General features: G+C 44.1%; 1 protein-coding gene across 4 annotated transcripts in view; it reads left to right on the top strand.

Annotated features, from left to right (window-relative positions):
* The window catches only part of pfkfb4a (6-phosphofructo-2-kinase/fructose-2,6-biphosphatase 4a), a 31,829-nt gene that overhangs the window by 224 nt on the left and 13,040 nt on the right, over positions 1-18,565 (top strand). For 2 of the 4 annotated variants that reach the window (XM_084316627.1, XM_084316626.1), the window contains exons 1-10: positions 1,822-2,056; positions 8,611-8,727; positions 8,836-8,932; positions 9,506-9,572; positions 11,083-11,157; positions 13,281-13,337; positions 13,447-13,568; positions 13,934-14,141; positions 14,245-14,391; positions 17,329-17,433. In XM_084316627.1, the coding sequence (XP_084172753.1) occupies positions 1,891-2,056; positions 8,611-8,727; positions 8,836-8,932; positions 9,506-9,572; positions 11,083-11,157; positions 13,281-13,337; positions 13,447-13,568; positions 13,934-14,141; positions 14,245-14,391; positions 17,329-17,433 (1,161 nt within the window). In that variant the 5' untranslated portion in view covers positions 1,822-1,890. Of the gene's footprint in view, positions 1-1,821; positions 2,057-8,610; positions 8,728-8,835; positions 8,933-9,505; positions 9,573-11,082; positions 11,158-13,280; positions 13,338-13,446; positions 13,569-13,933; positions 14,142-14,244; positions 14,392-17,328; positions 17,434-18,565 lie in introns of those variants that run through there. The other 2 variants (XM_084316629.1, XM_084316628.1) reach the window with 1 other exon arrangement.

Raw genomic sequence — 18,565 nt, forward strand, 5'->3', positions numbered from 1 at the left:
TCTGCTAATTAAACTGGCGTGCAAGGTAGCCTATGCACGACGTAAACGAGTCGAACGTGACATCGATGTGTTGGCTGTCACTTAGGGATTTACCCCAGATAATAACAACAGGGTGCAATGTTTGATTTCTAACAGTCGCATTAATTCGCCTTTTAACCATCGGGTAAATACATATAGCTGGCTGCATGCTGACTTTATGGCTAAGCGAAAGAATGCAAAAGCTTTCTATGTTTTCATCCATCCGATATTAATATCTAGGCTATATTATTGGCGAGTGTGCTCAAGAATAAGATGTTACCGCAAATTGGCGATATTGTTGTTGTTGTGTGAGCCTGTGAGTGTCTCTGTTGGCGAATGTTGAAGGTTATGGTTATCTGTGTTATTGCTTAGCGCTACGGTTGGCTACTGAGATAGCATACAGTTTGACATTTTTTACAATAATCACTGAATAATAACGTGAGTAGGCTCAGTCGACTTCGGAAAAATAACTATATTCTATGTCGGGAGATAGCTCAACGCTCGAGCTTCAATCAGAGTCTGGCAACAGCCGGAGGAGGGGCTGTTTGTTCTGTTGTGTCAAGAAGCTTATGGACATGGACCTGTTTCCTGTTCATGTTATGCAGCCACATGCTATGTTTGAATGTATGGTTGCTGACAGCTATTGCAAAGTAACAACTTGTATTTTCACAATTTCCTGATAAGAGAGAGTATTTACAAGCCCATACCCTAGCCTTGTGTTTGGCCTACACACCTATAGTGCAGTAGTTTCAACCAATCTATTTAATTTTCTAATTGAGCCCTGCAGGTGTACAATCTCATAGGCCTATTATGAGATTAGAAGTTTTGAGAACTGTACATTCGAAAGATAACATCTGAAAGGGTTAACATATAGGCCTACATGCTTTTCAGAACTGAACTTGCCATCTATTTGTGGAACAGTTGCTAGTGCCATATTCTAGCCTATCAGTCTGGGAATTTGATTAAATATTTAATTAGAACACCTCCATATTTGGGTCATGTACCACATGTGGTTATAATATCAGAAATAGACTATGCTAATATTACTGTAATACTATATTAGTGGACTAATTTCAAATCATAGTTAGAGATGCTGAATACACACCCACCCACACGCAGCACAAAGCAATGCTGCCACCTTATGGCCACAGGCAGCATAGTCCACAGGTCAACACACAGCGTCAATAACTATTTTGAGATCGCATTGTGTCGTCATTACGGTAAACGTATAATTTCAGAGATTTGAGACACGCTCTAATAGTTCAAATTCAAGTTGTTTTATTTGTCACATATAAAGGTACATGTACATTATAGTGAAATGCCCGATTCTGTATAACCCTCCTGAAATTTTGCCTCATACAGTAAAAAAGTAAACACCAAACAAACACAATAATATACAAAACTAAACTGTGCAAAAAACAAAAATGCAAAACATTTAATTGAGGTAGAAGAGGCAGTGCAAATATTTTATGAATATATAGATAAAATATGGTGTAAATAGTGTTTTAAAACGTGTTTAAACTTTAGAGTGAATGTTAAAGGTGAATGTTTAGTGTTGGAAATGATCATATTCATAGTATTCGCAAATTGATCGCAAGCAACAGGAGATTGTAATCTGATTATAAAGAGATTTTATTGCAAAATATAAAGAATACTATGACTAATTTCCCTAAATCGCGCCTCCCGTGGTTCTAAAATGTAATGTATTTCAGGCGACAGTGCGCGCGTTTTCCGGTGATTACGGCATAGCGGGCATGGTCCTCAAATCGGACCACGTGACAACAACCGCCAGCCCACCGACACTAGGCGGACCTCCTCATCCCGAGCCGCTCGGATGAAATAACAATTATTCACAAGCTGAAGTTACATCAGATGAAAAGGCCCCGCGTCGCCGACGAGGCCTCTTCAACCGCAATGGACGAAGAAACGCCGCTATCGAATTCCGCGACGCCTCGGGAACTGACACAGAACCCGCTCAAGAAAATTTGGATGCCGTATAAAAATGGCCTTCCTGAAACCCACATTTCCCAAAGAAAGGGTGCGTATTGTGACCAATGTGATCTCGCGACGTGGAGAAGCGGCTGAGTGATGACGTGTAATGTTGTTGTTTTTTATTGATCAGATTTGAGTGACGTGTAATGTGTTAGACTCGAGTGGTTTAAATACATGTCAGTTGATTTAATTGTGCATTTTCGAGCACACTGTTTAATCCTCCCCGATTAGAGTAACAGTTTGGTTGGATGGTAACTAGCGTTGATTTAGTTGACTTTCACACTGTCATCAAAAGAACAGAAACTCATGTTGTTTTGTCTTCACCTGGTCTGATGGAGCAGCCCAGCTTTCTACTATCTAGTGTGTCTGCAGATAATATGTGCTGGTAGTGACAGAGGATCAGTCCAGCTCTATAGTGTGTATCTGCAGATATGGGCTGGTAGTGACCGAGGATCAGTCCAGCTCTCTAGTGTGTATCTGCAGATATGGGCTGGTAGTGACAGAGGATCAGTCCAGCTCTCTAGTGTGTATCTGCAGATATGGGCTGGTAGTGACAGAGGATCAGTCCAGCTCTCTAGTGTGTATCTGCAGATATGGGCTGGTAGTGACAGAGGATCAGTCCAGCTCTCTAGTGTGTATCTGCAGATATGGGCTGGTAGTGACAGAGGATCAGTCCAGCTCTCTAGTGTGTATCTGCAGATATGGGCTGGTAGTGACAGAGGATCAGTCCAGCTCTCTAGTGTGTATCTGCAGATATGGGCTGGTAGTGTCAGAGGATCAGTCCAGCTCTCTAGTGTGTATCTGCAGATAATATGTGCTGGTAGTGACAGAGGATAAGTCCAGCTCTCTAGTGATATGGGCTGGTAGTGAGTCGTGACAGAGGATCAGTCCAGCTCTCTAGTGTCTAGTGATATGGGCTGGTAGTGACAGAGGAGTAGCCTTTGAAGAAGGGGTTGCTTGGTTGAGGTCCAGCTCATCGTTTGCTGTGCCAAATCATCCAGCTCTTATTATTATTATTATTATTATTATTATTATTATTATTATTATTATTATTATTATTATTATTATTATTATTATTATTATTATTAATAATAATAATCACCATTAGTTCGTAACAGGAATTGTATCCCATTTTGTCATGCAAATGGTTTGCTTTGGGGATGTGCCTTGCGAAATTATCCGGTAACCCCCCCCCAACTGTCACTGATGGACAGGCTACAGCCTGGTTTTAGTGGTTTGGTTCCGGTACCAAATTCAAATTGTGGAGTAATCTGACATGTGACATCTGATGATGGGGACTAATATCACAATATTTGGTGATGAAGAATTTATTCATCGATTATAATGTGAAAGTATCCCTCAAATGTGGCTTTTAGTACATAGTTAAGGCAGTGTGCTACATTGAATATTATTAAATTGATGGTAACTTAAATTCATACCAGAATTCTTAAGTAGAGGTCTATTTCTATCCTTATAGACTGGGCTTTGGATAGTTAGTTATTTTTCTCAAATGTATTAATATGTGACGTGTTATAGTGACAGTGCTAACATATCAGATTTCGTGTTTACTGTTCAGGCTCATTATGCTGATAACGATGCAGTTGAATATTGTTTTATAACATCAATGCACCTCTGCATCCTCTGGACAGCCAACATCACTGTATATAGCATCGAAATCTATTGAATTGGATCACAAATCACTTCACATTCTCTATTGTTAACTAGTTTCACCATATTTAACTTACTGCGTTGAAGTCTGGGGAAATAATTATAAATGCTCATTACACCCATTAACCATCCTACAGAAAAGAGCTGTGTGCATCATTCACAAGGTTGGATATCTGGAACATACTCATTCACTTTTCTTACAGTCAAAATTATTAAAATGTACTGATATTGTAATGTATCAAACTGCCAAATAATGTACAAAGCAAAAAATAATAAACTCTCAGGAAATATTCAAAGACTGTTTAACGTGCAAGATGGGGGTTACAATTTGAGGGGAACATTTCATTTCAAAAGATACAGTTTTCACGACCATGAATAGTCTTTGTATTTCAATATGCGGAGTAAAATTATGGAACGGTCTGATTGTGGAGTTAAAGCAAACAGTTTAAAATAAAATACAGTCGAATGGTTTTACAGAGATGAAGAATGGGTTTGATAACTGGCAGTATGTGTATGTATGTATATGTGCATATGTAGGTATATAGTTGTATATATGTATACAAAATGGCTAGAGGAACTTTACAGGGTAACATACAGTTTGGCAAATATTAATAAGGTATTATAAAAAAAAGTATTGTTAACTAAGTCTAGTCTAGTAATGTATGAATTAGTAAATAAAATATAGTATGTTCTGATGAGTAAATAGGGGTGGGATTAAACGTGTATGGCCCTTTCCACTCCTTTTCAAAAAAAGAATTATTGAGTTTGACTTTTTTGTTTGTTCTTTGTTATTTTTTATTTTGTATATACATTTATTATTTGAACGGCTTAAGGCTATATATGTACTTGTTGATGTTTGTTTGTTTGTTATGTTGCAAATAAACTTCAATCCAATCAAATTGTCTTAAAGAATTAGGCTGCATAGACTAGTCTCTGATGGCACACAAATCAGTCAAGCACCACCCTAGATGTACAGGCTGTTTTCTCCTGACTGCATAAACCATTTGACCTAGACTGTATTTGGCTGTATGCTCCTGTGTTGTAATGACACAGTAAAGCGCTGTATATATTAGGGGTGTAAAGGTACACGTATCCGTACCGAACCGTTTCAGTGTGTACCGTACCGTACCGAACGGCTGTGTACTGAACGAATACAACGGTATGTTAACCACTAACGACCGCCCACCGGGGGCTGTTTTTTTTTCACAATCTATAATAATAATAATAATAAAAAAAAAAATTACAATTTGATTATTAATTTCAATATAGAATATTCGTTGACAGCCCTACAAGTACAATTAGTTACTGCACACTACATCACCCCTGAGTGGAACATGGAAAGCCAAACTTTCCCCCACTGTACCGAAAACTGTGACCCAGCCAACCCAACCGTGACTTCAAAACCGAGGTACGTACACCGTACCGTGGTTTTGGTGTATCGTTACACCCCTAGTATATATTGATATAAAGTGTCATAATTATTGGTGTAAGGAAGTTGATGTACTAAACTAATTCTGTAAATGATCAAACCTGGAAAACAGTGGATTTGCCTGAAATCTCATACTTTATATCTACTAGCGTATGAGATTACTGTACACCAACTAGGGCTGGGCGATACGGCCTCTAAATGATATCACGATATTTTTTGGCTCTATCACGATACACGATATATATTGCAATATTTTGACATTTCCTCTAAAGCACTTAAAAATGCTTGATTTAACCCATTGATGGATACGGTCACGCAAATATGATGATTATACTGTAATAGTCCCTGCAACATATGTCTGCATTAAACCATGAAGATGCTTTCAAAAATAATTAAATGAAAAGTTTCAACATTTTTAAAAGAGTAGTCTACTGACACACCAATACAGGAAAAAGAATTATTAACATCTAAGACAATTTATATAAAAACTCTTGGGTGCCTAAGACTTTTGCACAGTACTGTGTTTTCTATCCACTTTAGCCAAAAATACACACACATTATATACTGTATGGATGAGGGTTTGTGCAAAACATCACGATGTCCACGATACATTTAAAAAGTGTATCGTTAATGAACTGTACCCGATATTTATTTAATATCATCATATTGCCCACCCCTAACACCAACTGTCATCATGTTCATCGCAACACAGGCTAGTGAAACATCAACAACAGCTGTTTTCACGCCATTGGCTCTTTCACACATGCACACCAACTGCCCTCTCACCTACTCCTCCGTGCAGACAGGATTGTAACAATGTTTCATTTGGGTGTGGAAACTAGCTGCTTGCTCTCTAAATGTCTTTTATTGACACAGTCGTTTCATAGTTCCTGCCACGTCTCACGACACTGTATGACCGCTGTTTTCCGGACAGGACAGCATTCCCTGTGTGGCGTGGTGCGACTCTTGTCTTTATGTGGGATAGTTATTATGGGTATCGGTCACCTGCAGTCAGTGATCAGGACAATATCTCCTCTTTTATATATATCAAATCTGTCCAGAACTCTGGACTCTCTAATCAGGGAGCTCTACTACCTATTAAACCTTCCTCACCACCTTAATGAAAATAAGATAAGATAAGATATTCCTTTATTGATCCCCTTGGGGGAGATTCAGGAAATAATGATCCAAAGCCTAAAAGGTTGAAAAAAAACCTTAGAATTGTCATGCTGAAGGGGCGGTTAGGTGGCGTAGCGGAGATTGCGTTCGTCACCAACCCCGGAGCTGTGAGCTGGATTCGCCTGTTCGAATCCAGCTCACAGCTCCGGTGTTGTCACCAGCTTGGCTGGCCGTTCACACTAATACAATTGGCAGTATTAGAGGGTGGGAGAAGCTGGCGGGGTGGGTCCGGGTCGTTGTAAACAGCGACTCCTACAGTTCGGTCGGGGCGCCTGCTAAGCGCGGATGGGACCTGAGTGGGATAGTGTGATCCTTCCACACGCTACGCCCTCTCGGAGAATATCCGCGCTGCCAGGTGAAAAGAAGCGGTTGATTGGCTTGACGTGTGTCGGAGGAAGCACGTGATAGCCTCCACTCTCCCAGATGATCTGACAGTGGGGGGTAAGTGCGCAGCGACCAGGAAGGGGATTGGGAATTGGCATAACGACTAACATTGGGATGGGAGAAAATCGGAGGAAAAATGGAGGGGGAAAAAGATTAAAAAAAAAAAAATTGTCTTGCTGAGGGGCGGCTGAGTGGCGCAGTGGGCAAGGCGCTCGCCACTAACGCAGGAGATGCTGGTATCGAGCCCAGCTCTCGGCGTTACTACCGGCTTGGCCGGCCGTCATGCTAACACAATTGGCAGTGTTAGAGGGTGGGAAAGCCGGTGGGTGGGGATTGGACGTTGTGGACAGCGACTCCTACAGGTCGGTTGGGTGACGCCGGTACGGCGGAAACAGGAAGTATCGGGGGCAGCGTGAGCCTCCCACGCGTTACTCCTCGCCACAGAGTTCGAGCTGCTGCGGTGAAAAGATGCGACAGGCTGCCTCCTCGTGTACCGGAGGGGACACGTGATGCAAGGCTTCTATCCTCACTACAGCCGACCAGTGGGAGGCATAGTCTAGCAACGTTCAAGACAGGGGAGGGAAGAATTGGAAAATACGAAATTGGGATGGGAGAAAAAAAACAAAAATAAGTAGAAAAAGTGGATAAAAAAAAAGAATTGTCATGCTGAAATGTTTAGTATTTCATCCTTGCATGGGGCTGATGTGCATGTCTCAGTAGTGCCTTTTCTTTGCTTAACCCTTTCACTACCAAATGGTTTAATCCTTTCACTGCCACACGGCAGAAGGTTAACCCTTTCTATGCCACACGGCAAAGGGTTAACCCTTTCACTACCACACTACCGAAGGTTAACATTTCACTATCGCACTATAGACGGTTAACCCTTTCACTACCACATTACAGACGGTTAACCCTTTCACTACCACACTACAGACGGTTAACACTAACAGTCTGTGTAGTGTGGTAGTGAAAGGTTAACCTTCGGTAGTGAAAGGGTTAAAGGAGCACCTCACAGATTTTTTCAACCGGACACGTAACTCGCCAAAGTGTTCCGTGTCTCGAGAGCTCACGGAGAAACCCCTCTGGGTGACGTAACGTCACAGAGAGGAGAGGAGAGCAGACCTCTTAACGAACCACCGACACCATTTCCTCAGCTATTTTCAACCTGACTCGAGGAAAGGTGATGAAATGGCGTCTGCAGTTCGCTAGAGGTCTGCTCTCCTCTCTGTGACGTCATCGGGAGGAATTTCTCAGGGTACCGAACTACCGATGTGGCTGAGCTCTGGAGACATGGAACACGGTGAGTTACATGTCAGATTATCACATCTCTTCCTCACAACCATAGGATGAAAGTTTGAACCTTTTTTAAGGCGTGTTGTGAATGGATTTCAGGGTTTTAATGTTAGTTACTCAAGTATTGTTTTATTTGTCACATACAGTATAAGGTACATGTACATTACAGTGAAATGCTTGGTTCTGTATGAGCCTCCTGAGATTGTGCTTCATACAGTAAAAAAGTTAAAAGAATAAAGACCAAACACTATACAAAAGGCTAAACTAACTGCAGTGTTATGATCATAGTCATCAACCCAGCGATTGCAAAACCTGGTGTGAAATAATTTTCTCGAAGATGCAGGGAAAAAAACTTGGAACCATTTACTAACATTGCGCTGCTGATTTAATGATTTGACCGAGACGAGACATTGAGGATGCTAAATTGCCACACGGATAGAGGAATCTCTAGTTGTTCCAATTTCAAAACTGCAGTTGATGCAGTAGAAGCCTCTAACCAGTGTGTTGTTGTAATTGCGGGATTGTCCACGTTGCAGCACCGTACAAAGATACTGCAGTTTGGATAGAAAAACTCATCGTTATTTTCTGAGTGCCTTGTGATCAAAACCTTTGTCCCCCCCCCCCCTCTCCCTCTTCTCTCTGTCCAGTATGTATGACCAACTGTCCCACCCTGATAGTGACGGTGGGCCTTCCTGCCAGAGGGAAGACATACATCTCCAAGAAGCTGACTCGCTATCTCAACTGGATCGGAGTGCCCACCAGAGGTACTAAACCCGCACAGGGGATACCACATTGGCCCTATACATTGTACTGCCACACGTGAGAGGGAGACATCACTGAGTATCTCTCTCTCTCTCCACCTCATTCCACAGAGTTCAACGTTGGCCAGTACAGGAGAGAGTGTGTGAAGATCTACACATCCTTTGAGTTCTTCCGTCCAGACAACGAGGAAGGGTTGAAGATCAGACAGTAAGCATCACTACTGTTCTCAAGGAAGGGTTGAAGATCAGACATTTAAGCATCACTACTGTTCTCAGGGAAGGGTTGAAGATCAGACATTTAAGCATCACTACTGTTCTCAGGGAAGGGTTGAAGATCAGACGCATCACTACTGTTCTCAAGGAAGGGTTGAAGATCAGACATTAAGCATCACTACTGTTCTCAAGGAAGGGTTGAAGATCAGACATTAAGCATCACTACTGTTCTCAAGGAAGGGTTGAAGATCAGACGCATCACTACTGTTCTCAAGGAAGGGTTGAAGATCAGACAGTAAGCATCACTACTGTTCTCAAGGAAGGGTTGAAGATCAGACCGTAAGCATCACTACTGTTCTCAAGGAAGGGTTGCCTTATACTCTAATACTTAGACACGTTGTAGAGTCAACTTCATTCACAAACCTTGGGACCGGTTGTAATTCTCCTTGTAGTCCAGCGCTGCAGATTTCCTTCAACCCTTCTTCCTAGCCCTATAAAAGTACTGTTGTGACGACACCAACCTGTACGACTGCAGTCTCTTGACTACATTTCCCAATGTCCCCTGCAGGCAGTGTGCGTCGGCGGCTCTGAACGACGTGCGACAGTACCTTGCAGACGAGGGAGGCCAAGTGGCGGTAGGTCCGATACCTCCATGTAGTGGAACACAAACAGCTGTTCAGTCTGATGGATTATGAACAGATTAATATGTGTCCTCTCATAGGGATTAAATTAAATGCTGTGATATCCTGTAAGCATGGTTTCATGCATGTGCCTGTGTGTATGGGTGGGACGATACATCGATCCAGATCGATATATCGATCTATTATCAATAATCAAATAGGATCGATGCAACGTAAAAAGATAGATTCATATTGCGATACTCTTATTTTGAAAATCCGGCAACGGCGACGTCATATCCGCCCCGGTGAAACTCTGTGTAGCTCTGTACAGCAGAGCAGCGCTAGGGAGCGTCTATTTTGCGATCCGATAAGTCCCTGCAACGGGTCAAATGCATCTAACATGCTTTGCATCGTCGCCATTCTTTTATGCCCACGTCGCGTGGGCAGACCTAAATTAACGTTACATTAGCTGCTTAAGCTAAGAGAGAGAGAGAAACGGAGAGAGGAGAGGGGAAGGAGGAGAGGAGGGGCGGGGGTGTGTGTGTGTGAAAATACCAGATGAAGTCAGGAGTATTATTATATTGATATTATTTACTGAGGATGGATATTCAAGTCAAGTCAAGAGTTTTATTTGTCATGGCATACAAGTATACAATGAAATGCGGGTGGTCTTGCCCGCAACAATGTGCAATACAGTAGTAACAACATATAATAGAATCCAATAAAACAACATTGTGCAATAAACAGTAACATAGTAGGGCATATCGGTATTTGTACATAAGTTATTTACAGAGCATGGAGGACATGCTAGGTCCTGTGGTAGTGCATACACTGTTAGCTACGGATGAGGCACTGGGTCTTTCTGTACATTGCTATTTTATACAATCTCAGGTTATACTATACTATTTTTAAAGTGACCTTTCCTTAGTGGCCATAAGTGTGGGCGTGTGCAGCATGAGTGTGTGCTTGCTCATGTTAAATGATGATTTGATGATATGATATGATATGATCATCATGCAACATAAAACAATTGTAGAAACTGTTTTGGAGAGGAAGGGGTTTTAGCTTGCGTGTTGTGAGTTCCAAAACATTTTACTTAAAGTTTAAAGCTCAATATATAAAAACGTGGCACTTTACAGTGAACAGGAGGTCTATTTGTATTAAAAACAATAAGATTGTTTTTCATTTAAATGTCTGGAAGAGCTCAAAAATAAAAACGTCAATTGATATTTCCGTAGCCTTTTTTTAGTTGATCTAAATGTGACTGATTGTGTTAAATGGGCACATAATATCGTCTCATATCGATCGCAGGCACCTGAATCTAATCGTATCGTATCGTATCGTGGCAGACTTTGTGATATCGGCAAATATCGTATCGTTGTCCAAAGAATCTATATCGTATCGTATCGTGATGAAACTGGTGATTCCCACCCCTACCTGTGTGTATGGATTACATTGCGGTCTGATTTGGATTTGCCATGCCTGACGTTGTAGTGTTAATAATATATTATTTTGTGTTCTCTAGGTATTTGATGCAACCAACACCACCAGAGAGAGGAGGGAGACCATCTTACAGTTTGCTGAGCAGAACGGCTTTAAGGTGCCATGTAGTTTATGTCGTTTCAGTCTTTCGTGAAGCTATACTGTCAGTGTTCCCCTCTCGTTCTACAGTGAGGCTATACTGTCAGTGTTCCCCTCTCGTTCTACAGTGAGGCTATACTGTCAGTGTTCCTCTCTCGTTCTACAGTGAGGCTATACTGTCAGTGTCCCCCTCTCGTTCTACAGTGAGGCTATACTGTCAGTGTTCCTCTCTCGTTCTACAGTGAGGCTATACTGTCTCTCGTTCTACAGTGAGGCTATACTGTCAGTGTTCCCCTCTCGTTCTACAGTGAGGCTATACTGTCAGTGTCCCCCTCTCGTTCTACAGTGAGGCTATACGTCAGTGTCCCCCTCTCGTTCTACAGTGAGGCTATACTGTCAGTGTTCCTCTCTCGTTCTACAGTGAGGCTATACTGTCTCTCGTTCTACAGTGAGGCTATACTGTCAGTGTTCCCCTCTCGTTCTACAGTGAGGCTATACTGTCACTCGTTCTACAGTGAGGCTATACTGTCAGTGTTCCCCTCTCGTTCTACAGTGAGGCTATACTGTCAGTGTCCCCCTCTCGTTCTACAGTGAGGCTATACTGTCAGTGTCCCCCTCTCGTTCTACAGTGAGGCTATACTGTGAGTGTTCCCCTCTCGTTCTACAGTGAGGCTATACTGTCAGTGTTCCTCTCGTTCTACAGTGAGGCTATACTGTGAGTGTTCCCCTCTCGTTCTACAGTGAGGCTATACTGTCAGTGTTCCTCTCTCGTTCTACAGTGAGGCTATACTGTCAGTGTTCCCCTCTCGTTCTACAGTGAGGCTATACTGTCAGTGTTCCCCTCTCGTTCTACAGTGAGGCTATACTGTCAGTGTCCCCCTCTCGTTCTACAGTGAGGCTATACTGTCAGTGTTCCCCTCTCGTTCTACAGTGAGGCTATACTGTCAGTGTTCCTCTCTCGTTCTACAGTGAGGCTATACTGTCAGTGTTCCTCTCTCGTTCTACAGTGAGGCTATACTGTCAGTGTTCCCCTCTCGTTCTACAGTGAGGCTATACTGTCAGTGTTCCCCTCTCGTTCTACAGTGAGGCTATACTGTCAGTGTTCCCCTCTCGTTCTACAGTGAGGCTATACTGTCAGTGTTCCTCTCTCGTTCTACAGTGAGGCTATACTGTCTCTCGTTCTACAGTGAGGCTATACTGTCAGTGTTCCTCTCTCGTTCTACAGTGAGGCTATACTGTCAGTGTTCCCCTCTCGTTCTACAGTGAGGCTATACTGTCTCTCGTTCTACAGTGAGGCTATACTGTCAGTGTTCCCCTCTCGTTCTACAGTGAGGCTATACTGTCAGTGTTCCTCTCTCGTTCTACAGTGAGGCTATACTGTCAGTGTTCCCCTCTCGTTCTACAGTGAGGCTATACTGTCAGTGTTCCCCTCTCGTTCTACAGTGAGGCTATACTGTCAGTGTCCCCCTCTCGTTCTACAGTGAGGCTATACTGTCAGTGTTCCCCTCTCGTTCTACAGTGAGGCTATACTGTCAGTGTCTCCTTCTCGTTCTACAGTGAGGCTATACTGTCAGTGTTCCTCTCTCGTTCTACAGTGAGGCTATACTGTCAGTGTTCCCCTTTCGTTCTACAGTGAGGCTATATTGCCAATTTATTCTCAAAATTGAGGTTGAGGTTTTACCCTCATCTGGAATGCTGTTGAAATGATATGTTCTAACATTTCAGAATACATAGAAAAGGGGACATATGTTTGCATAAATAGGACAAAAACAGATGAAAAGAGACAAAAAAAACACTTTCTGTTTCCTTGACTGAGGATTTTTCTTATTGCAAAACAGCAGCCTACTCCAGTCAGGGAGGCAGGTTGTTATTGTAGGCTGTAGTGAATCATGCCTGGCACGCCTAACTGATGATTGATAAGATAAGCAATATGTTGAAATATACTCTTATAATAAAATAGATTACATGACTCTATCTTTGTTTTAACGAACATTCGATTTACCCTCCACTCGCAATAATGCCACCAAGTCAAACATGTCACTTTCCCCCCAGAAAAGGTCACATATGTGAGCATGTTGGTGTCTAGAGCCGTGCGTTAGCTCTATTGTACCTGGTGTTGACCCTCTGCCCTGTTCTCTCCAGGTGTTCTTTGTGGAGTCTGTTTGTGAAGACCCTGACGTCATACAGGAGAACATTGTGGTGAGTGAGTGAAGAAATACCTCTAGTGTTGAGTTCAGAACTATCGTAACTTAAGTGAAGCTTGATTCTGTGTTGTGCTTCACGCCCTTCATCATTAACCTTCCTTCAGCAAGTGAAGCTGGGGAGCCCTGACTACACCAACTGTAACACGGAGGAGGCGGTGGCAGACTTCTTGAAGAGGATCAAATGTTATGAGAACTCCTACGAGACACTGGACGAAGTTCTGGACAGGTAATAAGAGAACTATGCAGACAAACAACAAATCCAATAAATATAAATGTATAATAAATATTAGGAATGTGTGTCGGCAGTTGAAAATCAATTGTCGGGGCAACTTAAGATCAAGGGAAAGCACACACTGTCGACGAGGATTCTTCAGGTGTAATGTATTAAGTGGACAGAGCCAGCAGACTGCCTGACGTTTCCACTAAGCCTTCCTCAGTGCTGGATGAGGTTAGGATGATAACAGTCTAGACTTGGGCTGGTGTTCTGCTTGTCTGTAAATATGATTCATACTTGGAAGAATAATCATCCCCATAATGTTTCTCAGACCAGTCCTTTCATCTTGAATAAAAAGGGTCTAAATCTCTCCCCAGGGACCTGTCCTACATTAAGATCATGGACGTGGGCCGGCGGTACTTGGTGAACCGGGTCTTGGACCACATCCAGAGCCGAATCGTCTACTACCTCATGAACATCCACATCACGCCGCGCTCTATCTACCTGTGTCGCCACGGAGAGAGCGAGCTCAACGTCCAGGGATGCATCGGAGGAGACTCTGGTCTCTCTGCCAGGGGCAAGGAGGTACAGCCAGCTCCCGTCTGACTCGTCTTCATAGCAATACATTCTTCTTTCTTTCTTTTTAATGTTAAACATGTAGACTTGATTTCTGTCCTCCCCGCTGCAGTTTGGTAAGTGCCTGGGCCAGTTCATCCAGGCTCAGGGCATCAGTGACCTGAAGGTCTGGACCAGCCAGATGAAGAGGACCATACAGACGGCCGAGGCCCTCCAGGTGCCCTACGAACAGTGGAAGGTCCTCAACGAGATAGACGCTGTAAGGACACACCCAGGGTTCTCTGACTGAACCACTAACCTAACACCCAGGGTTCTCTGACTGAACCACTAACCTAACATCATGGGAAAGCACCCCCTGGAGACCATTAGTGACCGCTCGTATTAAATACTGATGATGCCAATTAACTGCAACAAGGAAGTTCCAGCATGCTTCAGTTTAGATAGGCTGTCCAGTGCCTCTCAGGAGCATCAGTTTAGATAGGCTGTCCAGTACCTCTCAGGAGCATCAGTTTAGATAGACTGTCCAGTAGGCTTGGGCGGTATAATTTTTTTCATACCGTCATACCTTGCTGACATAATACCCCGGTATACCCCGGTATGGGTATTATGACGGTATGACTTTCATTTTCATCAGCGGGGCGGGCGGAACTAACAATATACTCGTTATCACCATACATAGCGCTTATATTGAAACACGTTGACATTAGGGCCGTTCTTTCAACCTAAAAGTGCACTTTCTTCAACCTCGAATCTAAATTCCTTAGCAACCCGTGTTACCAAGTAAACAAATCACAGAACGATAGCCAGTTAGTTAGCGCCAGCCAGGTACCAACGTTAGCTCCCGGAATGATAGCCAGTTAGCCAGCACCAGCCAGGTACCAACGTTAGCTCCCGGAACGATAGCCAGTTAGTTAGCACCAGCCAGGTACCAACGTTAGCTCCCGGAACGATAGCCAGTTAGTTAGCACGAGCCAGGTACTAACGTTAGCTCCCGGAACGATAGCCAGTTAGTTAGCACCAGCCAGGTACCAACGTTAGCTCCCGGAACGATAGCCAGTTAGTTAGCACCAGCCAGGTACCAACGTTAGCTCCCGGAACGATAGCCAGTTAGTTAGCACCAGCCAGGTACCAACGTTAGCTCTCAGAACGATAGCCAGTTAGTTAGCACCAGCCAGGTACCAACGTTAGCTCCCGGAACGATAGCCAGTTAGTTAGCACCAGCCAGGTACCAACGTTAGCTCCCGGAACGATAGCCAGTTAGTTAGCACCAGCCAGGTACCAACGTTAGCTCCCGGAACGATAGCCAGTTAGTTAGCACCAGCCAGGTACCAACGTTAGCTCCCGGAACGATAGCCAGTTAGTTAGCACCAGCCAGGTACCAACGTTAGCTCCCGGAACGATGGCCAGTTAGTTGGCACCAGCCAGGTACCAACGTTAGCTCCCGGAACGATAGCCAGTTAGTTAGCACCAGCCAGGTACCAACGTTAGCTCCCGGAACGATAACCAGTTAGTTAGCACCAGCCAGGTACCAACGTTAGCTCCCGGAACGATAGCCAGTTAGTTAGCACCAGCCAGGTACCAACGTTAGCTCCCGGAACGATAGCCAGTTAGTTAGCACCAGCCAGGTACCAACGTTAGCTCCCGGAACGATAGCCAGTTAGTTAGCACCAGCCAGGTACCAACTTTAGCTCCCGGAACGATAGCCAGTTAGTTAGCACCAGCCAGGTACCAACGTTAGCTCCCGGAACGATAGCCAGTTAGTTGGCACCAGCCAGGTACCAACTTTAGCTCCCGGAACGATAGCCAGTTAGTTAGCACCAGCCAGGTACCAACGTTAGCTCCCGGAACGATAGCCAGTTAGTTAGCACCAGCCAGGTACCAACGTTAGCTCCCGGAACGATAGCCAGTTAGTTAGCACCAGCCAGGTACCAACGATAGCCAGTTAGTTAGCACCAGCCAGGTACCAACGTTAGCTCCCGGAATGATAGCCAGTTAGTTAGCACCAGCCAGGTACCAACGTTAGCTCCCGGAACGATAGCCAGTTAGTTAGCACCAGCCAGGTACCAACGTTAGCTCCCGGAACGATAGCCAGTTAGTTAGCACCAGCCAGGTACCAACGTTAGCTCCCGGAACGATGGCCAGTTAGTTGGCACCAGCCAGGTACCAACGTTAGCTCCCGGAACGATAGCCAGTTAGTTAGCACCAGCCAGGTACCAACGTTAGCTCCCGGAACGATAACCAGTTAGTTAGCACCAGCCAGGTACCAACGTTAGCTCCCGGAACGATAGCCAGTTAGTTAGCACCAGCCAGGTACCAACGTTAGCTCCCGGAACGATAGCCAGTTAGTTAGCACCAGCCAGGTACCAACGTTAGCTCCCGGAACGATAGCCAGTTAGTTAGCACCAGCCAGGTACCAACTTTAGCTCCCGGAACGATAGCCAGTTAGTTAGCACCAGCCAGGTACCAACGTTAGCTCCCGGAACGATAGCCAGTTAGTTGGCACCAGCCAGGTACCAACTTTAGCTCCCGGAACGATAGCCAGTTAGTTAGCACCAGCCAGGTACCAACGTTAGCTCCCGGAACGATAGCCAGTTAGTTAGCACCAGCCAGGTACCAACGTTAGCTCCCGGAACGATAGCCAGTTAGTTAGCACCAGCCAGGTACCAACGATAGCCAGTTAGTTAGCACCAGCCAGGTACCAACGTTAGCTCCCGGAATGATAGCCAGTTAGTTAGCACCAGCCAGGTACCAACGTTAGCTCCCGGAACGATAGCCAGTTAGTTAGCACCAGCCAGGTACCAACTTTAGCTCCCGGAACGATAGCCAGTTAGTTAGCACCAGCCAGGTACCAACGTTAGCTCCCGGAACGATAGCCATGTAACCCTCTGCTGGCGCGTGCTGTGCACTACAATCAACTCCATGTCAGTGTAATAGCAGTCTGTGACGTCACGGTATTGAGAATCATACCGGCGGAATCTCGAAATATCCTGGTATACCGTAATACCGCCCAAGCCTACTGTCCAGTGCCTCTCAGGAGCATCAGTTTAGATAGGCTGTCCAGTGCCTCTCAGGAGCATCAGTTTAGATAGGCTGTCCAGTGCCACTGGGAAAGATTCATTAGAGCACACAGGACAGTTTAGGCTTTTATTTCTGGTGACTAACGTGTGTGTGTGTGGGGGCTATGTGATGTCCTCAGGGTGTGTGTGAGGAGATGATGTATGAGGAGATCCAGGACCACTACCCTCTGGAGTTCGCCATGAGGGACCAGGACAAGTACCGCTACCGTTACCCCAAGGGAGAGGTGAGCCACTTGACTTGTTACTAGTTCAACTAGTGTGTAAGTTACTGTCTGTCTGTGTTGGGAGCTTTTTTCTGCCTACTCTCTCAATGAGGTTAATTTCTCAACAGTATCCAGTTTACCCAACAGTATTATATCACTTTTTATTGTTGTATTTTATTATCTTTATTATCTTATTGTTTTTATGTTCTTATTTACGTTTGTACATCTTCAATTCCCTCCCAGGATAATGAACTGATCTTGCTTCTTGCCAAACCATCCTTATCGATAAGAGTTTATATTTAAAGGTGCTGTAAGTGCCATTATTCTGTTAAAATAATAGGGCTACATTCCGACAGCCATCTCTGATATAGAGTGTTTGGTTAGTATGGGTCTCTGCTCTGCAGTAAACACAAAATACATTTCCTAGTATCCCGTTCCCACTTATCGAATCAGGAGAGATAACTCCACAAAGTGGGGCATGGGTAGCAGGAAAAACATTATGGCTTACTCATAAACCTTCTCTGTTTTCACCTAAACGGTTCACTAAAATATGTTTCTGACAACATTTTAGGCATAAATATGCAATTGCTGGATCTTAATTCATATTTGATCTGCCACACCTAGTTTGACAGCTTGATCTGAATTTTGTGACCCAACTGCGGCGTTGTATAGGGGGTGGCTTGCGCACCTAAAATGTCTTCACTAAATATGTTAAGATCTTGCTGGATCTCAATTAATATTTGATGCCTACTGAGCTCATTGAACGCCTACGGAAATGTGCATGTACACCTAGGGCTGCCGCGGTATTGATGTTTTCCTTACCGCACAAATTAGCAAAATATTTCCTACCGCCGCGGTTACAGCAAAAAAAGAAAAGAAAAAAGTTTGAATGCATTTTTTATTTAATTTTTTTAGTAGTCTACTCTTTATAGCATATAGCCTGCTTCTAGTCTAAATGTCTATCTTTAGAGGATGACTTTGCAGCATGAATATTGTTTGGGATTCGGCAAGCATGCATTCGTTATTGAAAGTGAAACACGGATTCAAAGTCTCCCCTCTGGTCGTGCGCCGTTCACTCGGTGTCGCGGGCAGGGGTGGTAGCGCCCGACGGTTACCCCCCCGACCCTTTCTTCTTCTTCTTCTTCTTCTTCTT

This window comes from Notolepis coatsorum, assembly GCF_963971535.1.
Source record: "Notolepis coatsorum genome assembly, chromosome: 6".
Classification (NCBI taxonomy): Eukaryota; Metazoa; Chordata; class Actinopteri; order Aulopiformes; family Paralepididae; genus Notolepis; species Notolepis coatsorum.